At 43.4% G+C, this 24,605-nt stretch overlaps 1 protein-coding gene across 7 annotated transcripts in view; it reads right to left on the reverse strand.

The window, feature by feature from the left end:
- Positions 1–910: 910 nt before the first annotated feature.
- Positions 911–24,605, reverse strand: part of LOC137371446 (phospholipid scramblase 1-like) — a 348,513-nt gene continuing 324,818 nt past the window's right edge. For all 7 annotated transcript variants that reach the window (XM_068034064.1, XM_068034065.1, XM_068034062.1 and 4 more), the window contains 2 exons: positions 10,994–11,094; positions 911–2,922 (listed from right to left, as the gene is read on the reverse strand). In XM_068034064.1, the coding sequence (XP_067890165.1) occupies positions 11,029–11,094 (66 nt within the window). In that variant the 3' untranslated portion in view covers positions 911–2,922; positions 10,994–11,028. The remainder of the gene's footprint in view (positions 2,923–10,993; positions 11,095–24,605) is intronic.

Below are 24,605 nucleotides of genomic sequence, written 5' to 3' on the forward strand. Positions count from 1 at the left end.
CTCTGTCTCTGTTGTGCAGCCCAGGGATCTACAAAGACTGGGTGTAGGAGCCCCATTCCAGTTGGTCGCTCCCCTGCTGTGTGCTGTCCCTAGAAAGATGATCTTGTCTTTGGAGTCTTCCCCTTGCCACTCCACTCTGATCACAGGCTAATGCCCCTCTGCTTCCACCCTTGCCACGAGGGCTGCACCCCCTTTGCACCCACCCTTGCCTTGAGGGCTGCACCCCCCCCCCCCCTTTGCCCAACCCTTGCCTCGAGGGTTGCACCGCCTTTGCGCATAAGCTTGCCTCGAGGGCTGTGCAATGGGCACCGCACCCTCCGTTGCCCTTCCTGGAGTCGTGCAACACTTCCCATAGCTGCTTTGCAACATTAAGCAGCCTGGGATCTGAAGGCATGCGATCTCCGTATGCTGTTCACTAAATAGGAAACCCCTCCCGCCATTAACTTCGAGTCAGGCTAATGCAGATATATGCCACAAACTTTTCAATAATTACAATTGCAGTCCTGCTGTGTCATAGTGGCAATGCCACCTTGGAACCTTCCCACTGCTGACAAAATCTGGAACTGATGTTATGATGTTGGGTTTCCAGGCGAGAGCCTCCCCTCCCAATTTTCCAGCCCCCTACGCCTCCACTCACACTCCTGCTAGTCAGATAAAATCCAGTCCATGATGTACATTTTACCAGAAAATTGCACGACCTGTAATTTTGCTCCACTCATTAATAAATAGAAGACTATAAGTAAGATCCACCACATTTTCTGGTAGGTGTAGCCTCCTGCTCGCATGCAAGACTCCACCAGTGGTGCACAATTTCAGAAAAGTCTGCCCCCAAATGACCAATTGCATCATAACTGACTCTCCAAACTCACTCCCCCCATTCAGACAGAATGAACTAGAAATAGAACAGCCATTTCTCAAAAAGTTAATATCTTTTAGTTTAATGCAGCATTGGCAGTATTTACAATCTCATTGAAAGCACAAAATACAAACACATTCCATTAAAAGCCTTGCAGGTAGGGGAAGCAAAACCCCTCATTCGAGTAGGGCTTGGAAACCTTTAGAGAGAAGATCACAGCCATATTTCTTGAACAGAAGAAGCTTTAATTGCTTGCCACATAGTAATACAAATATAGTATTTTGTGTGTATGAGAAATGTAAATTAAAAATTATAAATCGTATCTATGTTACATTCACTATGAATTTTCATCATTTTCCCTACTGCTTTCTTGCTGGCATTGATAATGGCTAAATATAAAAACAAATGTTGGACTGAATTCTTTTGGTTCAAGGTTAAGTCCAGCCGCCAGGGCCAAAAATGGGAGGTGACCCCACTCCAGCGTGTGGCAGGACCCCGGGGTAGCAGTGTACCGGCAGTGGCCAATTAACAGTCTGCCACTGGGGCCACCGTCTAATTGAGGATGGCGCCCGTCCCCTGCAGCTGCCGGCTCAGAGGGCTGGGAGCTCAGCAGCGCCACCTCTGGCAGTGACCAGTGCTGAGGTTGCAACACCAGAGAGAGGGTGCCTTCATAGCAAGGCGCCCTCAAATATCAAGTACGTTTTGTGGAGAAAGCTGGAGCCAGCCAGGCAGGCCCAGGCAATCATGAGAAAGTGGGGGAGATGGGGATCGTGATGCATCAGTGGTGCTTTTGCCGTGGGTTTGGCTATTGCTGGCAGGGGGCCCCTCCGTGGGTCATGGAGCACACATCAAGGAGGCCCCCCTCATCCGGCCCTGGGAACCTACTGGGTGGGCTTCCAGGCAGTCTCGCCACATGCTGCTAGCCCCACTTGACACAGGCACAATGGCCGTGGAGGTGGGAAGTAGCCCTTAATTGAGCTCTTCGGTGGCTCAATTGGCTGCCCGGTGGGCAGCTGAGCCACTGAGGTACTGCCACTGGCAATATGCCATGGCAATGGAAAGATGTCGGGCTCTCCTTCTGACACCTTCCCCAGCCATATTGCCACCCATCCTGCCTCCCAGCCTGACTCCAATAGGCTGGGAAAATTCAATCCATTGTGTTTTCCTCATAACATATTTCCTTTTCTCCAATATGCCCACCATAGATAAACATTGAGCGTTTAAAAATATCTCCCTCCTTGAAAAATTGTAACCTATTTCCTCAACAGATCTTAAGATTTTAACAATGAGAAATTCCATTGTCAGCAGATGGGTTCTTCAGATGACTGGGCATGTTTCAAATGAACGGCAAAGATCTGAGACAGTGAGTGAAGTATAAATAACAACCATTTTTATTAATAGTGTTTTGTTACAAAGGGTTGAGTGTTTATTTTTCAAGAACTTATCTAATCATTACATTGTTTATTAGGAAAATCGAAGTATTTGAGGCTAAAAATTTGTACCAATGATGGTAAGGTCTAACACACATGGACATTATTTTCTAACTTTAATTACATACTGGGCTGCAATTGAGTAAAAGTATATTGGACAGAACAAATAGAAAATCATGGCCCAGAATTACCTTGGAGCCACTCCAAATCTGTTGCTGTAACTTTGCCAGAATTGTGGCAGAAACCCCCTTGACATGTGTAAATGGGTTTTCCGTAGTACTTCTGGTGAAGTTACGGTGGCAGAGTAAAAACAAGTCCAAGGAAATTCCCAGTTTATTATTCCAGTTTACTGTGAGAAGATAAATATTTTTCAGGCACCACAGGATTCACTGATAAACCACCAACTCTATTGATATAAAATATGTGTTGTAAAATAAATCCACATTTCAATAACAAGATGACACTAAGCACATTTATGTTTTGTGAAACAAATGAAACAATTGTTGCAGTATAAAAATCTCAAAGAATACTAGTGAATTACATTTGTTCCTATTGATCCATGCTGAAATTAAATTAGGCACATTATTAGGCATCTGTCACGTTTGCGCAATGTATCTCTAGTCTTTCTTAGAGAATCTGTATGAAAAAAAAAGGAGAGACATTAAAGGATCTACCTTTCAGGAAGACAAATACTGTCATTTGATAAAATGTCAATGGCATGTTTTAAGCACTGTGCATAACTAGATCCTAAATGTTGTTAAATATAAACAAACTCACATTTCTTAAGTACAGTAACAGAAATTCATTTGCATGAAAGTACTTGCAGGAGAATAAACTGGGTTTCCTCAATGGCTCAGTAGCCAAGAATACAATATAATGTGGCATCATATTTTATAGACCAGTAAAGTTAGACTCCTGGTCTATGCTGAGCTGGCTGATGTCAGCAAATGCAAACCAGGGGGAAGCTTTAGATTGTTCGTAGAGTCCCTGGTCTTGAAAGTGGAAAAGAAATCAGCCAAATGTTGATGGTTATATAATGGCATAGAAGAAATACTTAAATACACACATGTGCACCAGATCGACCAAGAGGAAAAATTCCAACTTTTTAAAATCCAAAAATCGGCCTCCTATCGGGTTGCCCCGCCAAAAAAGAGTTGTTCATGCAATATATATGGTTATTTAGATCTATGCCAATTGACCTTTGAAATGGAGACCAGAACCAGCTGTTCACCACAAGGGGGTGTACTATCACTGCACCATTGCACTAAGTGCAAAACCTTTTTTAAAAATTTAGCGAGTTCCAAGCTACAGCTATAAAGAAAAATCAGCAGTAACTAAGGTAATAACTCAATCTAGGGGTGATGCTTGCATTCATAAATCAAATAACTACCTTGTAACTCATCGCTAGCCTTTCAACTCAAAAAAAGATGCAGACTTTCAATTTATGCTTTTTTTTTAAGAAAGAAAAACATTGTTGTCTCATGAACTAAAAGGAGACTAGTGAATCCTGGCCACAATCCCAACTGTGAGTATGTAAGATATAATACCTTTTCATTTGCACACTTTTCTGAATTATTTTCCCACAGCCTCCTCAGTCTCTGGGACAACTGAATAAAGAGCTTCAAAGTTCAAACAATGTTTGATCAGTCCATTTACTTTGAAATGAATAAACTTATTTTACACTTATTTAGCCTCCCAGCTGGCATTGAGAGCTGGTCTGTTAGAAATACTCCGATGTTCACAGCTTTCCTAGCCATTCATAACAAAGTCCCTTTTTGCCAAAGAGGTACCATATCACATTATAGAGTAATTATTCTGCACTATTTTGTAGTAGTGTTCTATTCAAAACAGGTTAGCAAATTTACTGCTCAAACTGGCTTAAGCACAAGAAAGTGAGTGTCAGGGACTTTCACTCCTGAACTTGCTAGAGTACATGCAATTACAGTGGGTTCAACTGTATTGCCCATATGGAGAGGACAGCTATGCCATTATGGGGCAGCTTTGTTGCCAGCTACAGGAGGAGGAAACGTGCCACTGTCAAGCAGTTAGCACCATGGGCTCAGAAAATTTGTAACTTGCTGCCCATGCAGTCCCCTTTAGCCAAGCTGTATACAAGGTTCACTCTTGTGCCCAAATCTCTAGGCAGGAGGGAGGGCTGGGGCCAAGGAAATGTATGAGCTCCGTCCCCTCACTCTCACCTCCTCTGACATCTGGAACCATGTCTGGGATGGAAGTTCCTTGCATACCAGGACCTTGCACCTGGTGAGACAGAAATCTTCTGGGTTTCCACTCCCAACCAAATGTTGTTATTTGGCTGGCCTCGTGTCCCATTTCCACTGGGGATCTGCCATTGGGAACCATAGATTTTCAGCTCTAAAGTTGTATTGTTATACAGACAGCTAATTTAAGGCTCTGTTTTTATTTTCCCTCCTTCCCCTCTTCTTGTTCACCAATGCCTTCTAACCAGGTCATGCTCCATGCCTGCTGCTCATCCTCTGGTACCTCATTTAAACAGCCTCCATTCACAAAAGAGCAACACGAAAGAAGATATTCAAAAACGTAAAAAGCAGGTGCCATTGGATAACAATAAAAGGGCAGGAAATCCTGGCAACAGAGTGAAATGACAGCGCGACATATTTACATATGCAGTTTTCATTATAAATCTGGGGACTGTAATTTATAACTGAATTTTTTTTTAATTTTAACTCTATACCTTTAAAATAGGAATTGCACCATGGTCTAATTATCTCTTGCCCTCTAACTCCACTTCACCTGATTACATTGCAGATCATAACACACTGACTGAAGCATTTTTTTCTCAGCTGCCCTTGGCCTTTTTGTCAATTACTTTAAACCTGTGTCCTTTGGTTGCTGCCTCCTGCCAGTGGGAACAGTTTTTCCCCATATACTCTATTAAAAACTCCTCAGAATTTTATTATCTATTAAATCTCCCCTGAACCTTCTCCACTCTTAAGAAGAGGAATCAAAGCTTTAGTTTCACCAGTTAATTACACTTCCTCATCTCCAATGTTGTTTTAGTAAATCTCCTCTGCACCCTCTCCATGGCCGTGATGTACTTTGTAAAGTGTGCTGCTCAGAATTGGGCACAATACTCTAGCTGAGCTCTAACCAGTAATTTATAAAACTTTTAGCATAACTTCCTTGATATTGTACGCTATGCCTTCACTTATATAGACAAGGAACAGATATGCTTTAACAGTTTTATCAATTTGTCCCCAGGTCTCTCTGTTCCTGTACTTACTTTACCATTGGTTTCTACTGCCTCTCATTATTTTCCCTTCCAAAATGTCATGTGTCAGCTCATTTCACCAATCCCCAGAAGTCTGTTACTATTCCTCCTCACAGTTTACTATATTTCTAACCTCTGTGCCATTTGCAAACAATTTTATGCCTGATATACCCAAGTCATTAATACACATCAAAAAAATGATCCTAACACAGTTCCCTGAGAGATACCCTGTATACTTCCCTCCAGTCTAAAAAACCATTCACTACTACTCTGTGCTTTCTGTCTCAGTAAATTTCATATCCGTGGTGACACTTCTTAGTTAATCCTGTGGGCTTCAATTTTGCTAACAAGTTTATTATGTGGCACTTTGTCAAATACCTTTTGAAAGTGCACATGCACAACATCAACTGCTCTACTCACATATTCATTATTTGACTGAAGAACTCAACCGACTTAATCAAACACAATTGGCCTTTAACAAATCAATGTTGGCTACCATATTTTTCAAAGTGACAATTAATTTTGTGCTGGATTATTGTCTCCAAAGGCTTCCCCATCACTGGTCTAAGGATGACAGGCCTATAGGTGCCAGATTTATATATCTCCCTTTTTTTTTTTGAACAGGGGTGTAACATTTGTAATCCTCTAGTCCTCTAATGCCACTCCATATTTAAGGAAGATTGTAGCCAGAATATACATTATTTTCACCTTACTTCCCTCAGCAACCTAGATTAGAGACTTTTCTACTTTGAGCACTGCCAACCATTTTAGTACCTCCTCTTTATCTTTATCCTACCCAATTTCACTACTACTTCCTCCTTTACTATATCAGCAGCATCCTCTTCTTGACAGATGCAAAGTACTCGTTACCCACATCATTACCTCTGGTAACCCCCAAGGATCTATCCTTGTCCCCCTCCAATTTCCCATCTACATGCTGCCCCTCATCATCTAAAAGCACAGTATTAGCTTTCACGTGTACAACAACCACACCCAGCTCTACCTCACCACCACCTTTCTCAATTCCTCCACTGTTGCTAAATTATCAGACTGTTTATCCAACATTCAATATTGGATGAGCAGAAATCTCCTCCAGTTAAATATTGGGAAGACTGAAGCCATAATTTTTGGTCCCTGTTCCAAACTCCATTCCTAAGCAACCAACTCCATTCCTCTCCCTGGCAACAGTCCGAGATTAAGCCAGTCTGTTTGCAACTTTGGTGTCACATTTGATCCCGAAATGAGCTTCCAACCTCATTTTCGTGCCATCACTAAGACCGCCTATTTCTGCCACCGTAACGTCGCCTGACTTCAGCCCCTGTCTCAGTTCATCATCTGCTGAAACCCTCATTCATACCTTTGTTAACTACAGACTTGACTATTCCAACGCGCTCTTGGCTGATCTCCCACATTGTACCCTCCCAAAACAAGGTTCTGCTGCTTGTATCTTAACTCACACTAAGTCCTGTTCACCTAGCACCTCTGAACTTGCTGACCTACACTGGCTCCCAGTAAAATAACATCTTGATTTTAAAATGCTTATCCTGGTTTTCAAATCCCTCCATGGCTTTGCCCCTCCTTCTGTAATCTCTTCCAGCCCCACAACGCTCAGATATCTGTGCTGCTCCAATTTTGGCCTCTTCAGCATTCCAGATTTTAATTGCTCAAGCATTCGTGGCCACGTCTTCAGTTGCCTAGGCCCGATGCGCTAGAATACCCCCTCTATAGCTCTCAATCCCATTTTCCTCCTTTAAGACACTCCTTAAAATCTACCTCTCCGACCAAGCTTTTGATCATCTGACCTAATATCAACTTATGTGGCTCAGTGTCATATTTTTATAACACTACTGTGAAATGACTTGTGACATTTTATGTTAGATGCACTACATAAATATAAGTTGTTGCTGTTAAGTATCTGAGACATGTTCTCCCATCACAAGAATATCTAACTTTAGATCCTTAAGTGGCCCCATTAATTTCTTTAAATCTTTCTAAACTTAGAAACTACCAGGAACAACTTTAAAATCTATCTGTAATGTTAGTAATTATGTTATTAAATTGAATTAGTTATATCTTTAGTAATCTGAAAAATCTCTCTCCTGCTTCATCATGGGCAGGATTTATTCACCATCTGAACATTTTTTTAAATTCATTCATTTGATGTGGCTGTCGCAGGCCAGGCCAGCATTTATTGCCCATCCCTAATTGCCCTTGAGAAGGTGCTGGGGAGCTGCCTTCTTGAACCGCTGCAGTCCATGTGAGGTAGGTACATCCACAGTGCTGTTAGGAAGGGAGTTCCAGGATTTTGACCCAGCGACAGTGAAGGAACAGCGGTAGACTTCCAAGTTAGGATGGTGTATGACTTGGAGGGGAACTTGCAGGTGGTGGTGTTCCCATGCATTTGCTGCCCTTGTCCTTCTAGTTGGTAGAGGTCGCGGGTTTGGAAGGTGCTAAGGAGCCTTGGTACATTGCTGCAATGCATCTTGTAGATGGTACATAATGCTGCCACTGTGCGTCGGTGATGGAGGGAGTGAATGTTTGTAGATGGGGTGCCAGTCAAGCGGGCTGCTTTGCCTGGATGGTGTCAAGCTTTTGAGTGTTGTTGGAGCTGCACCCATCCAGGCAAGTGGAGAGTATTCCATCACACTCCTGACTTGTGCCTTGTAGATGGTGAACAGTCTTTGGGGAGTCAGGAGGTGAGTTACTCGCTGCAGGATTCCAGGCCTCTGACCTGCTCTTGTAGCCACGGTATTTATATGGCTACTCCAGTTCAGTTTCTGGTCAATGGTAGCTCCTAGGATGTTGATAATGGGGGATTCAGCAATGGTAATGCCATTGAATGTCAAGGGTAGATGGCTAAATTCTCTCTTGTTGGAGATGGTCAATGCCTGGCACTTGTGTGGCACGAATGTTACTTGCCACCTATCAACACAAGCCTGGATATTGTCCAGGTCTTGCTACATTTCTACACGGACGGCTTCAGTATCTGAGGAGTCACAAATGGTGCTGAACATTGTGCAATCATCAGCGAACATCCCCACTTCTGACCTTATGACTGAAGGAAGGTCATTGATGAAGCAGCTGAAGATGGTTGGGCCTAGGACACTACCCTGAGGAACTCCTGCAGTGATGTCCTGGAGCTCAGATGATTGACCTGCAACAACCACAACCATCTGCCTTTAGGATAAGTATGACTCCAGCCAACGGAGGGTTTTCCCCCTGATTCCCATTGACCTCAGTTTTGCTAGGGCTCGGTGATGCCATACTCGGTTAAATGCTGCCTTGATGTCAAGGGCAGTCACTCTCACCTCACCTCTTGAGTTCAGCTCTTTTGCCCATATTTGAACCAAGGCTGTAATGAGGTCAGGAGCTGAGTGGTCCTGGCGGAATCCAAACTGAGCGTCACTGAGCAGGTTATTACTCAGCAAGTGCCACTTGATGATGGTGCTATTGAAGACCCCTTCCATCACTTTACTGATGATTGAGAGTAGGCTGATGGGGCGGTAATTGGCCGGGTTGGACTTGTCCTGCTTTTTGTGTACAGGACATAACTGGGCAATTTTCCACATTGCAGGGTAGATGTCAGTGTTGTAGCTGTACTGGAACAGCTTGGCTAGGGGCGTGGCAAGTTCTGGAGCACAGGTCTTCAGTACTATTGTCTGAATATTGTCAGGGCCCATAGCCTTTGCAGTATCCAGTGCCTTCAGTCATTTCTTGATATCACGTGGAGTGAATCGAATTGGCTGAAGTCTGGCATCTGTGGTGCTGGGGACTTCAGGAGGAGACCGAGATGGATCATCAATTCAGCACTTCTGGCTGAAGATTGATGCAAATGCTTCAGCCTTATCTTTCGCACTGATGTGCTGGGCTCCCCCATCATTGAGGATGGCGATATTTGGGGAGCCACCTCCTCCAGTTAGTTGTTTCATTGTCCACCACAATTCACGGCTGGATGTGGCAGGACTTCAGAGCTTAGATCTGATCCGTTGGTTATGGGATCGCTTAGCTCTGTCTATTGCATGCTGCTTACGCAGTTTGGCACGCAGATAGTCTTGTGTTGTAGCTTCACCAGGTTGACACCTCATTTTGAGGATGCCTGGTGCTGCTCCTGGCATACCCTCCTGCACTCTTCATTGAACTAGGGTTGGTCTCCTGGCTTGATGGTAATGGTAGAGTGGGGGATATGCTGGGCCATGAGGTTACAAATTGTGCTTGAGTACAATTCTGCTGCTGCTAATGGCCCACAGCACCAGTTTTGCATTGCTAGATCTGTTCAAAATCTATCCCATTTAGCACGGTGGTAGTGCCACACAGCACGAAGGAGGGTATCCTCAATGTGAAGGCGGGACTTCATCTCCACAACGACTGTGCGGCGGTCACTCCTACCAATACTGTCATGGACAGATGCATCTGTAGCAGGCAGATTGGCGAGGATGAGGTCAAGTATGTTTTTCCTCTTGTTGGTTCCCTCACCACCTGCCGCATACCCAGTCTAGCAGATATGTCCTTTAGGACTCGGCCAGCTCAGTCAGTAGTGGCGCTACAGAGCCACTCTTGGTGATGGACATTGAAGTCCTCCACCCAGAGTACATTCTGTGCCCTTGATACCCTTAGTGCTTCCTCCAAGTGCTGTTCAACATGGAGGAGTACTGACTCATCAGCTGAGGGAGGGCGGTAGGTGGTAATCAGCAGGAGGTTTCCTTGTCCATGTTTGATCTGATACCATGAGACTTCATGGGGTCCAGAGTCGATGTTGAGGACTCCCAGGGCAACTCCCTCCCTTCTGTATACCACTGTGCCGCCACCTCTGCTGGGTTTGTCCTGCCGGTGGGACAGGACATACCGGTATGGTGATGACAGTGTCTGGGACATTGTCTGTCAGGTATGATTCCGTGAGTATGACTATGTCAGGCTGTTGTTTGACTAGTCTGTGGGACAGCTCTCCCAACTTTGGCACAAGCCCCCAGATGTTAATAAGGAGGACTTTGCAGGGTCGACAGCGCTGGGTTTGCCGATGTCGTTTCCGGTGCCGTTTCCGGTGCCTAGGTTGATGCCAAGTTGTCCGTCCGGTTTCATTCCTTTTTATTGACTTTGTAACGGTTAGATACAACTGAGTGGTTTGTTAGGCCATTTCAGAGGGCATGTAAGAGTCAACCACATTGCTGTGGGTCTAGAGTCACATGTAGGTAAGGACAGCAGATTTCCTTCCCTAAAGGACATTAGTGAACCAGATGGGTTTTTACAAAAATCGACAATGGTTTCATGGCCATCATTAGACCAGCTTTTTAATTCCAGATTGATTAATTGAATTCAAATTCCACCTTCTGCTGTGGTGGGATTTGAACCCATGCCCCCAGAGCAATACCCTGGGTCTCTGGGTTACTAGTCCAGTGACAATACACTACGCCACCGCCTACCCGCATTGCACTTCTTCTACATTGCAGCCTTAAATCTTACCGTAATGCTTTTGACGAAGCTCCCTAATCGTGTAACTATAGCATCCGCCAAGCTCCACCATGCTGCACACCTCCAGAATTTTGCTCAAAGTACATGAAATCCTGAGGAAAAAAAAAATTGACAACTGTGTTTGCAGTTCAAGTATCAATCTATTACTGGTAAACATCAAAAATGTTTCCAATGTATTGTGTTACGACCGAGACGGGAGGAGTGCACCGTTTTCCTCTAGTTCCACTTCTCCACGTGTCACAACATATATTTAAATGTTTACCCAGTTATTGATACAGCCAATTATATACTCTATTTTTATTTCAGAATAAAATCCACCAACCAGGTTTCTTTAATAAACAACAAAATTAATTTATTACAAAACCAGACTTATTCAGTAAAGATGCAAAGCACGAACACACAGATTGAATTGGAAGTTCCCTTTTAGATTACACAAACACACACACACAAACAAAAAATAAATAAAAGTTCTCTCTGCAGAGATCTCTTTACAAAATAGTCAAAAACAAATACTTTGGCCAAATACTTGTTAAATCTTGAAGGAAAAAGATATGGAATATCATCAGTTGTCCCTTTTCTGGTGTCCCAAATACTTATAGACAGCTGTCACTGGGATCATTTTGGAGCAGTTCTCTTCAGGAGACTTGGAGGATTCTTCTGGCAGGCTTTCCTGGTGAAATGCAGCATCAGGGGTTTCAGCTATCACACATCAGGTTTTCCCAGAGTGCTAGAAAAAGGATGAGCTGGTTGCTTCTCTCTAAGCAGGCTTACCCCCCAACTGACTCAAAACAATCCAAAATGAAACCAACTCTTGACCACCATAAATCCTGACATGTCACTTCTTTGAAAACAACTCCCCTAGTCACCAAGGCTCCTGTTGTTTATTTAACTTAAGACATGTGACATCCAGTATGAGTTGTTTTTAAACAGAAAGCTCAAGTCCTTCCAAAGAACAAAGAAAATTACAGCACAGGAACAGGCCCTTCGGCCCTCCAAGCCTGCGCCGATCCAGATCCTCTATCTAAACATGTCACCTATTTTCTAAGGGTCTGTATCTCTTTGCTTCCTGCCCATTCATGTATCTGTCTAGATACATCTTAAAAGACGCTATCGTGCCCGCATCTACCACCTCCGCTGGCAACGCGTTCCAGGCACCCACCACCCTCTGCGTAAAGAACTTTCCACGCATATCCCCCCTAAACTTTTCCCCTCTCACTTTGAACTCGTGACCCCTAGTAATTGAATCCCCCACTCTGGGAAAAAGCTTCTTGCTATCCACCCTGTCTATACCTCTCATGATTCTGTACACCTCTATCAGGTCCCCCCTCAACCTCCGTCTTCCTAATGAAAATAATCCTAATCTACTCAACCTCTCTTCATAGCTAGCGCCCTCCATACCAGGCAACATCCTGGTGAACCTCCTCTGCACCTTCTCCAAAGCATCTGCATCCTTTTGGTAATGTGGCGACCAGAACTGCACGCAGTATTCCAAATGTGGCCGAACCAAAGTCTTATACAACTGTAACATGACCTGCCAACTCTTGTACTCAATACCCCGTCCGATGAAGGAAAGCATGCCGTATGCCTTCTTGACCACTCTATTGACCTGCGTTGCCACCTTCAGGGAACAATGGACCTGAACACCCAAATCTCTCTGTACATCAAATTTCCCCAGGACTTTTCCATTTACTGTATAGTTCACTCTTGAATTGGATCTTCCAAAATGCATCACCTCGCATTTGCTCTGATTGAACTCCATCTGCCATTTCTCTGCCCAACTCTCCAATCTATCTATATTCTGCTGTATTCTCTGACAGTCCCCTTCACTATTTGCTACTCCACCAATCTTAGTGTCGTCTGCAAACTTGCTAATCAGACCACCTATACTTTCCTCCAAATCATTTATGTATATCACAAACAACAGTGGTCCCAGCACGGATCCCTGTGGAACACCACTGGTCACACGTCTCCATTTTGAGAAACTCCCTTCCACTGCTACTCTCTGTCTCCTGTTGCCCAGCCAGTTCTTTATCCATCTAGCTAGTACACCCTGGACCCCATGCGCCTTCACTTTCTCCATCAGCCTACCATGGGGAACCTTACCAAACGCCTTACTGAAGTCCATGTATATGACATCTACAGCCCTTCCCTCATCAATCAACTTTGTCACTTCCTCAAAGAATTCTATTAAGTTGGTAAGACATGACCTTCCCTGCACAAAACCATGTTGCCTATCACTGATAAGCCCATTTTCTTCCAAATGGGAATAGATCCTATCCCTCAGTATCTTCTCCAGCAGCTTCCCTACCACTGACGTCAGGCTCACCAGTCTATAATTACCTGGATTTTCCCTGCTACCGTTCTTAAACAAGGGGACAACATTAGCAATTCTCCAGTCCTCCGGGACCTCACCCGTGTTTAATGATGCTGCAAAGATATCTGTTAAGGCCCCAGCTATTTCCTCTCTCGCTTCCCTCAGTAAACTGGGATAGATCCCATCCGGACCTGGGGACTTGTCCATCTTAATGCCTTTTAGAATACCCAACACTTCCTCCCTCCTTATGCCAACTTGACCTGGAGTAATCAAACATCTGTCCCTAACCTCAACATCCGTCATGTCCCTCTCCTCGGTGAATACCGATGCAAAGTACTCGTTTAAAATCTCACCCATTTTCTCTGACTCCACGCATAGCTTTCCTCCTTTGTCCTTGAGTGGGCCAATCCTTTCTCTAGTTACCCTCTTGCTCCTTATATATGAATAAAAGACTTTGGGATTTTCCTTAACCCTGTTTGCTAAAGATATTTCATGACCCCTTTTAGCCCTCTTAATTCCTCGTTTCAGATTGGTCCTACATTCCCGATATTCTTTCAAAGCTTCGTCTTTCTTCAGCCTTCTAGACCTTATGTATGCTTCCTTTTTCCTCTTAGCTAGTCTCACAATTTCACCTGTCATCTATGGTTCCCTAATCTTGCCATTTCTATCCCTCATTTTCACAGGAACATGTCTCTCCTGCACGCTAATCAACCTCTCTTTAAAAGCCTCCCACATATCAAATGTGGATTTACCTTCAAACAGCTGCTCCCAATGTACATTCCCCAGCTCCTGCCGAATTTTGGTATCGTTGGCCTTCCCCCAATTTAGCACTCTTCCTTTAGGACCACTCTCGTCTTTGTCCATGAGTATTCTAAAACTTACGGAATTGTGATCACTATTCCCAAAGTAGTCCCCTACTGAAACTTCAAACACCTGGCCGGGCTCATTCCCCAACACCAGGTCCAGTATGGCCCCTACCCGAGTTGGACTATTTACATACTATTCTAGAAAACCCTCCTGGATGCTCCTGACAAATTCTGCTCCATCTAGACCTCTAATACTAAGTGAATCCCAGTCAATGTTGGGAAAATTAAAATCTCCTATCACCACCACCCTGTTGCTCCTACATCTTTCCATAATCTGTTTACATATTTGTACCTCTATCTCACGCTCGCTGTTGGGAGGCCTGTAGTACAGCCCCAACATTGTTACTGCACCCTTCCTATTTCTGAGTTCTGCCCATATTGCCTCACTGCTCGAGTCCTCCATAGTGCCCTCCTTCAGCACAGCTGTGATATCCTCTTTGACCAGTAATGCAACTCCTCCACCCCTTTTACCTCCCTCTCTATCCTGCCTGAAGCATCGATATCCTGGGATATTTAGTTGCCAATCATGCCCTTCCCTCAACCAAGTCTCAGTAATAGCAATATCATACTCCCAGGTACTAATCCAAGCCCTAAGTTCATCTGCCTTACCTACTACACTTCTTGCATTAAAACAAATGCACCTCAGACCACCAGTCCCTTTGCGTACATCATCTGCTCCCTGCCTACTCTTTCCCTTAGTCACGCTGACTTCATTATCTAGTTCCTTACAGGCTTTAGTTACTACCTCCTTACTGTCCACTGACCTCCTCATTTGGTTCCCATCCCCCTGCCGCATTAGTTTAAACCCTCCCCAACAGCGTTAGCAACCAGTGACCTTTTAAAAAAAAAACAAAGTCCAGCATGAATGGAATCTCTTCAGTCCTCCAAATGAATACATTTCAACAATTTTAAAACACGAATCCTCAAAAATTTAAAAATGGAAGTACTTTCATAACACCTGCATCTTTGGAGGAATGAAATGCCATTTTTAAATGTGTTTCATTCCAAAGTGTTGAAAAAACAGATGATTAAAAAAATTAAAACACATTTACACACTCATTCTCATTCATTCCTCACCTGTAACTAATACAGTTATGCCCTGTATCATCTTTGTACTCATAACAAAGCAAAGTTAAATTCTAGACAAAGCATCAGCAATTTACATTGTTTTTCCCCACAATGTGGATAATCTTTAAGTGATAGGGCTGTACTAGTAAACTCCATCGAAATAGTCTGACATTCTGGCTTTTGAATTTTTCCCACAACAGCTAGGGAGTTATGATCAGTATATATCAGTATATCTCTATAGTCATGGCCGACATACACTTCAAAATGTTTAACATTTAACATAAGCCCAGGGTTTCTTTTTCCACTATTCAGTATCTCTTTTGGTGTCGATTAAGATTTTTGGAAAAGTATCCCACTGGCCTTTCCATGCCCGATTCATCTTCTTGTAACAGAACTGCACCAATCCCCAGGTCATGAGCATCAACTGCTACCTTGACGGGCTTAGTGAAATTTGGGGCAGCCAACACTGGTTTATTGATCAAAATGGCTTTCAAACTCTCAAAGGATGTTTGGCACTCTCCTGACCACACTATCTCAGTTTTCTTTTTTGTAGCAAATCTGTCAGCAGGGCAGCTATAGTGCTAAAATTTGGTACAAACTTGCGGTAGAAACCACACATCCCCAAAAACCTCATGAATTCTCATTTAGTCTTAGGGGCAGGGAACTCCATCAATGCTTGTACTTTTGCTATTCTTGGCAACACTTGTCTTTGCACTACTATATGCCCTAGGTAGGTTGCCCGCACTTTTACAAAATCACTTTTTGGCAAGGTTTATCACCAAATCAGCTGACTGTAATTTTATAAATAGAGCTTCTAGTTGTTCCAAGTCATCCTTCCAAGTGCCACTGTATACCAGCACATCATCAAGGCAAACCACACAGTTAGGAACACTGGCTACTACTTGGTTCATTAATCTCTGAAAAGTTGCTGCGCACTTTTAGCTCGAATGGCATCACTCAGCATGCTGTGTGACAAAAGCCGATATTTCTCTAGCTTGGGGTGTTAAAGGAACCTGCCAGTATCCCTTTAACAAATCTATTTTGTTAAGAAATGTGGTACTGCAAACTCTCTCAACAGTCTTCCAAGCGAGGAACTGGGTAAGAGTCTGCCTTTGTTTTTGCATTAACCTTTCTGTAGTCTATACAAAATCTAGTTGAACCATCAGGCTTATGCATTAACATGACTGGGGAACTCCAGCTAATTTGACTGGGTTCAATTAGATGGTTTCCCAACATGTATTGGATTTCTGCTTTCACTTGGGCCTGTTTCTCTGGACTTAAGTGATAAGGATGCTGTTTTATAGGAGAGGATTCTCCTACATCCACATCATATATGGCTAAGATTGTACATCCTGGTTTATCTCTACAGACTCCTTTATATGCTGTGCGTAGCCTGGTTAGGTCTTCTCGTTGTTCTGCATCTAAATATGATAGCATAGTAACTCACCTCCAGAACAATTCAGTATTAGCTAACTGGTTCAATTTGGAAATTGTCTAGGCCTCCTTCTGCCTCATCTTCACTACCCCTTTTATCCTTCATTGTCCCTGCTACCTGACATACCTGTGCTTCCTTATCCTCCTCCTGGTGGTGATATTGTTGCAACATATTGATGTGACACAGCTGATCCTTTTTCCAGTGATTTGGAGTGTCAAATAATTTACTTTACCAATCCTTTTGCCTACTCTACATGGTCCACTGAACCATGCTTTCAGTGGTTCACCTTGTAAAGGCAGTAATACTAACACCTCATCCCCTGATTGAAATGTGCGGGTCTTGGCATGCTTGTCAGCCCATTTCTTCATAGTTGTTTGGAAAACTTTCAGGTGCTCCTGAGCCACTTTGCAGGCTCTCGTGAGCCACTCCCAGAACATGGATACCATAATCTGAAGAATCGTCCCTCTGTTATAAAAATTTTTCTTTGATTAGTTATAGAGGACCTCTTACCTTTTCTCCATAAATTAATTCAAAAGGACTAAAACCGGTAGACTCATTAGGTAAATCCCTAGTGGCAAACCAAGGATTTCTAGCCCTTTATCCCTATCATGAGGATATTGAAGACAATATGCCCTGATCATCGTTTTGAGGATCTGATGGTACCATTCTAAAGCCCCTTGTGTCTTGTGGGTGGTCTGCTGAAGACTTTAACTACATTATACCCAGATTGCTCATAACTTCCTGAAAAAATTTAGACATAAAATTGGAACCTTGATCTGACTGAATCTCAATCGGTAATCCATATCTAGTGAAGAACTGAGTTAACGTTTTACCAGTACCTTTGCAGAAATTGTTCTCAAGGGAAAGGCCTCTGGGAACCAAGTAGCCATCTCCATAATAGAGAGTACATATTGATGTCCCGCTTTTGTTTTTGGTAAAAGTCCCACACAGTCTACCAACACCCTACTAAATGGTTCCCCCAAAACTGGTATGGGAATTAGAGGTGCCAGTTTTATGGCAGGTTGTGGTTTTCCCACAATAATATGGCATGAGGTGGAGTAGCGTTGTTAATAGAAGAGGTAATCAATACAATAGTGAGGAAGGATATTCGTTCAGAGAATCCTGATGTGGAATCTGTATGGGTGGAGCGAAGAAACACCAAGGGGCAGAAAATGTTGGTGGGTGTTGTATATAGACCTCCAAACAGCAGTGGTGATGTAGAGGATGGCATTAAACAGGAAATCAGAGACACATGCAATAAGGGTACAACTGTAATATAGATTGGGCAAACCAAATTAGCAATAATACTCTAGAGGAGGAATTCCTGGAGTGTGTACGTGATGGCTTTTTGGACCAATACGGTGAGGGATCAACGAGAGAACCGGCCATCCTAGACTGGGTATTGTGTAATGAGAAAGGATTAGTTAACAATCTTGTTGTGTGGGGTCCCTTGGGGAAGAGTGACCATAACATGATAGAATGCTTAATTAAGATGGAGAGTGAGAGAGTTGATGCCGAGACTAGGGTCCTGAATCTAAATAAATGAAACTATGAAAGTATGAGGTGCGGGTTGGCTATGATAGATTATGGAACGTTACTTAAAAGGTTGACAGTGGATAGGCAATGGCTAGCATTTAAAGAGCGCATGGATGAATTACAACAATTGTTCATTCCTGTCTGGCACAAAAATAAAATAGGAAGGGTGGCTCAACTGTGGCTTACAAAAGAAATTAGGGGTAGTATTAGATCCAAGGACAATATAAAATGGCCAGAACAAGCAGCAAACCTGAGGATTGGGAGCAGTTTAGAATTCAGCAAAGGAGGACAAAGGGATTGATTAAGAAGGGAAAAATAGAGTATGAGAGTAAGCTTGCAGAGAACATAAAAACTGACTGTAAAAGATTCTATAGATATGTGAAGAGAAAAAGATTACTGAAGACAAATGTGGGTCCCTTACAGTCAGAAATGGGGAATTTATAATGGGGAAGAAAGAAATGGCAGACCAATTAAATACATACTTTGGTTCTGTCTTCACAAAGGGGAACACAAATTACCTCCCAGAAATGTTGAGGAACATAGCGTCTAGTGAGAAGGAGGAACTATATGAAATCAGTATTAGTAGAGAAATGGTGTTAGGGAAATTGACGGGATTGAAGGCCAATAAATCCCCAGGGCCTGATAATCTACATCCCAGAGTACTTAAGGAAGTGGCCCTAGAAATTCTATAGACTCTGGCACAGTTCCAACGGATTGGAGGGTAGCTAATGTAACCCCACTATTTAAAAAATGAGATACAGAGAAAACAGGGAATTATAGACCGGTTAGCCTGACATCAGTAGTGGGAAAATGCTAGAGTCCATTATAAACGATGTAATAGCAGAGCACTAGGAAAACAGTGACAGGATTGGACAAAGTCAACATGGATTTACGAAAGGAAAATCATGCTCGACAAATCTACTGGAATTTTTTGAGGATGTAACTAGTAGAACAACTAAGGGAAAACCAGTGGATGTGGTGTATTTGGACTTTCAGGAGGCTTTCGATAAGGTCCCACATAAAAGATTGCGTGGAAAATTAAAGCACATGGGATTGGGGGTAAGGTACTAACATGGATAGAGAACTGGCTGGCAGACAGGAAACAAAGAGTAGCAATAAACGGGTCTTTTTCCGAGTGGCAGGCAGTGAGTAGTGGGGTACCGCAGGGATCAGTGCTAGAACCCATGCTATTCACAATATATATTAATGATATAATGAGGCAATTAAATGTAATATATCCAAGTTTGCAGATAACACAAAGCTGGGTGAGAGTGTGAGCTGTGTAGAGGATACAGAGAAGCTCCACTGTGATTTGGACAGGTTGAGTGAGTGGGCAAATACATAGCAGATGCAGTATAATGTGGATTTATATGTGAGGTTATCCACTTTGGTGGCAAAAACAGAAAGACAGATTATCTGAACGGCGATAGATTAGGAAAGGGAGAGGTGCAGCGAGACCTGGGTGTCCTTGTGCACCAGTCGCTGAAAGTAAGCATGCAGGTGCAGCAGGCAGTTAAGAAGGCAAATGGTATGTTGGCCTTCATAGCGAGGATTAGAGTACAGGAGCAGGGATGTCTTGTTGCAATGTCACAAGGCCTTGGTGAGACCACACCTCGAGTAGTGTGTGCAGTTTTGGTCTCCTTATCTGAGGAAGGATGTTCTTGCTAAGGTTGGAGTGCAGCGAAGGTTCACCAGACTGATTCCTGGGATGGCAGGACTGACTTATGGAGAGAGATTAGGTCGATTAGGCTTGTATTCGCTAAAGTTTAGAAGAAGAGGGGATCTCACAGAAACCTACAAAATTCTAACAGGACTGGACAGACTAGATGCAGGAAGGATGTTCCCAATGGCAGGGGAGTCCAGGACCAGGGGTCACAGTCTAAGGATAAGGGATAAGCCATTTAGGACTGAGATGAGGAGGGATTTCTTTACCCAGAGAGTGGCGAACCTGTGGAATTCTCTATCATGGAAAGCAGTGGAGACCATATCATTAAATATATTCAAGAAAGAGTTAGATATAGTTCTTAGGGCTAAAGGGATCAAGGGAGACAGCGGGAACAGGTTGCTGAATTTGGATGATCAGCCATGATCGTATTGAATGGCGGAGCAGGCTCGAAGGGCCGAATGGCCTACTCCTGCTCCCATTCTTCTATGTTTCTATGTTTACAAAACTGCACCACGTCCTTATAAAGACCTGGTCAGTAAAAATGTTGACTTATATGTGATGGTGCCTTCCGGATCCCCATATTAAAAATCTGGAAGCACTTTCATAACAATTGTAAGGATCTTAGTCACTAATGTTGCAGTTAAAATTCCCAGATGACTTAAAGGAAAAGTGCATTACATGAATTCAGAAGAACCAAGTTAGATGTCCTTAGTTATTTTATCTTAGACAGAACAATGCTAGGGATGTTACAATTACCTCAGTTTCCCACGATATGTTGGGAGGAGAGGTAGGATAGTGAACCAGGGTTCTGAATTCTGATTGGAATCAATGATCCTTCCTGAAAGTGTGCATGTGTGGATGTTGGATGAAAACAGGATTGTAGTCAGTTTTAATATCCGACCATGTTCAAGTAGTTTCCAACTCTAATTGGCTTGCCAAATACATGAAAATGACTTGAAACCAAACATCAGTATGAACATTCAGAGAATGGGAAAACTGCCTTTGTTCTGCAATATGTTATTAGTGCTAGATCATTACCAAAACGGGGATCATAAGGCTGATGCCTAATAATGATCTGAAAACAGTGCTGCCCATCAAGACCACTTGGAGATGATTCCAAATTGCTAATTACACTGCAGCTAATGCAACATCAGGGGAAAGTGCATAGGAAATGCAGGTGATCTGTAAATTAATTTTTGAAAATTGCACTTTATATTTGGTAATGACTTTTATACATGCAATACAAGCACGTGAAGCAAGTAAAGTTAATTTTATATAACTTGTTCGATAAATAAGGCCCATTAGTGAAAAAACTGATGTTTTTAGGTTAATACATTCTGTAAACATTTCAGAAATTTCAGAAAAGGCTGTTGAGCTTTTTTTCCAAAGATGTGTTACAAAAGCTGAATGCTCTTCTCAACTTCTCAAATTTGGATTATATGTTACACATCAGTTTACTTCATGTTAGTTTATCTAAGTAAGAACAGATGCATTTTTGAGATCTTAAATAGCGTCACTGATCTTTAAATCGGCCTTTCCACCCAGACAATACAATAAATGGAATAAGTGTGGAATGTGCCAGGAATACATTTCTACAGTGCACTGAATCAACCCGACACAGAAAATATCGTAAAACTGTGTGAGGCAGAGGATATGCTTGGAAAGGAACCTGCTTGTATCCACTCCACTCAGGGAAGTGGTGGCAGGTGACAGGGTGGTACAGAGAGAACCTAGAGCACAGGGAAGCAGAGGATAATGATATTGAAGTAGAGCCTAATGCAGTTGAGCAGAAGCTGAAAACATGCCAGCCCATGGCTACAGAAATAATGGGTTCTTGCAGCAACAGCAACATAGAGATTAAAGCACAGCACAGAATTGGGTGAGGACAGAGCAGGATGCGTTGCTAAATTGAGTCAGTAGCTAAACAGAGTGAAGATAGGAATTTAGTGAAAGTTGAATTTAATACAAAGGGAGGATGTTCTAAGTCATTTAGAAAGAGAGATAATTGCAAAACAGCAAGAGGGGAGAACAAAGCACTCTCAGCAACTAGAATTTAATTGCACATAAATATTAAATAAATAATTAAGAAATGGGAAATAACAGATACATATATAAAAAATATATAACAGTAGAAACATAGACATATTTTATTACGCACACATGCTGGTAGATAGACTTTAAACTAAACTTTAAATGAAACAATGGGACAGCTGAAACCCATTACCTGTAATCCTGTGCCATGTGGGAACTCCAGGATGCATCATGTCTCCTGCATAAGCACCTCTGCAGGAACCTGCCTCTGGCTACTCGAGTTCAGAGTCTCTGAGCTTGAAGACAGCTCGAGTCGCTGCAGGGTATACAGGTGGCTGAAAATTTTCTGGATCACACATTCCAGGAAATGGTCACCCGCAGCTATTGATAGCTCAGGAGGATAGTGAGTGGCCATCTTGGAGGGTAGGAAGAGGCAGGCAGTGAAGAAGTCCTCCAGGAGTGTGCTACTCTCAAACAGATATTCAATACTGAAGTTGCGGTGATGACCCCTTAGAAGCGTGCAGTCTAGAGCACATATACGGTACAACGGGCCAAATGATGGTATGGGGGATGGGGGGGAGGTGGAGCGGGCACAAGAAAGTACTAGTTAACCTTCCCACGGAACACTGGTCCCAGCCCTGTGGAAGTGCATCTTGTACTGATCCCTCCTGCACAATAACTGATCGGAAAATCCCAGTTATCTGAAGCCCTCCCTCCTGTATTATTTTTCCAGCCAGGCACAAGAAAGTGTAGAAATGCAGTGATCATACAGAATTTGACAGTCAAGGGTATAGACAGGCTGTTCTGCTACTGCCAACTTGAGTCCCACATAATGTACTGCCTTCCTCACGTGATGGTGAAGCACATCACTGAACAGATGCAGAACATTTTGCAGGGGATAAGAAACAGCTAGAAGTCATAGTCCATGTTGAAACCAACAACAGAGGAAGGAAAAGAGTTGACATGCAGTAGACAGAGTTTCAGGAGCTAGGGAGGAAGTTAAAGAGCAGGACCTCAATAGGTGATAATCTCTGGATTACTCAAGTGCCAAGCGCGAGTAAGTCTAGGAACAGTAAAATAAGGCAGATTAATGCATTGCTTGGCATGTTTATCCGCCTGCCTTTTTATAGCTGTCTGGGAAGTTTTTAGGTGCTCTTGAGCCACCGTATAGGTTCTCGTGAGCCGTTCTTGGAACATTGAGATGTAGTCAAACAGGGAAGATTCGTCCCTGTGTCCTAAAAGCCACTCCTTGATTAGTTTTAGAGGACCTTTCACCTCGTGTCCATAAACTAATTCAAAGGGACTAACGCCAGCAGACTCACTGGGTGAGTCCCTAGTAGCAAACAGAAGAAATTCCATCCTTTTGTCCCAGTCATGGGGTACTCATAGCAGTATGCCCTGATCATTGTCCTTAGGGTCTGGTGGTACTGCTACAAAGCCCCTTGTGACTATGAGTGGTAGGCTGAGAAGTTTAGTTAAGTTATGCCCAGATTACCCATGATCTTTTGAAAAATACTGGACATAAAATTTGTGCCCTGATCCGACTGGATCTCAGCAGGCAGCCCATATTGGGAGAAGAATTGGGTTAGCTCCTCCACCACTACCTTGGCAGAGACAGTTCTTAGAGGGATAGCCTCTGGAAATTGGTTATTCACATCCATAATGGTGAGAAGATACTGGTAGCCCCCTTTTGTTTTCAGCAGGGGCTCCACACAATCTACCAGCACTCTGCTGAACTGTTCCCCAAACGTCAGTATGGGAATTACGGGTGCAGGTTTTATTGCAGGTTGAGGCTTCCCCACAACCAGGCACATGTGGCAAGTCTTCCAGAACTCCACCACATCCTTGTGGAGTTGTGGCTAGTGAAAATGATGCCTTACGTGTGCTTGGGTTTTTCTGATATCGACATGACCAGCCATTGGAATCGCGTGGGCTATTCTCAATATTTCCCTAAGGTACTGCGGCAGCACCACTACCTGGTGAACCACTGTTCACTCTTCATCTGCAGGTCTGTAAGGAGGTCTCCACTTCCTCATCAGCACCTCATCCTTTAAATAGTAGCACTCTGGAACTCCCTCTGCTTCAGCTTCAGTTTTGGCAGTCTGCGCTAACTTTTTTACACCTGGGTCGGCTTGACCAAGGAAGACCTGCTTATCCTTTCCTTTGGGTCCTCTGACTTCCCAAAGGAGGTTTCAGATAACCAGACAGCAAGGTCATCTGTGTGCAGTGCCAGTTCCGTCTCCTCTGATGGAGCTTGTTTGGCCATGGACTGGGGCACCACACAGAGTCTGGAAAAATGCCAGGGACCTTTCCCTGTAACTGCTCTGTCTCCTTGACCTCTTTCGATCTCTCTCAAACCACTGGGGAAGTCATCACCTTCACCCCCGCCAGATCATTACCCAGGAGCAGGTCAATCCCATCCACAGATAAACTAGGGACAGTCCCCACAGTTACCAGTCCTGAAACAAGGTCATATTCCATGTGCATCCGATATAAAGGTATGGCCATAGAACTTCCCCCAATACCGTTTACTAGCACTCTCGCATTCAATGCACTCTCTGGGGAAAGGTCATGCCTTTTTGTCAAGTTTTCCCACACTCTCAGTGGTAGGTTTACTGTGTTTTACTGCTGCAGTTAAAGCCACAGCCTGGTCTGCTGTGCTTTCCATCAGGGCCCCTTTTCCTGCA

Source organism: Heterodontus francisci, chromosome 6, assembly GCF_036365525.1.
Source record: "Heterodontus francisci isolate sHetFra1 chromosome 6, sHetFra1.hap1, whole genome shotgun sequence".
Classification (NCBI taxonomy): domain Eukaryota; kingdom Metazoa; phylum Chordata; class Chondrichthyes; order Heterodontiformes; family Heterodontidae; genus Heterodontus; species Heterodontus francisci.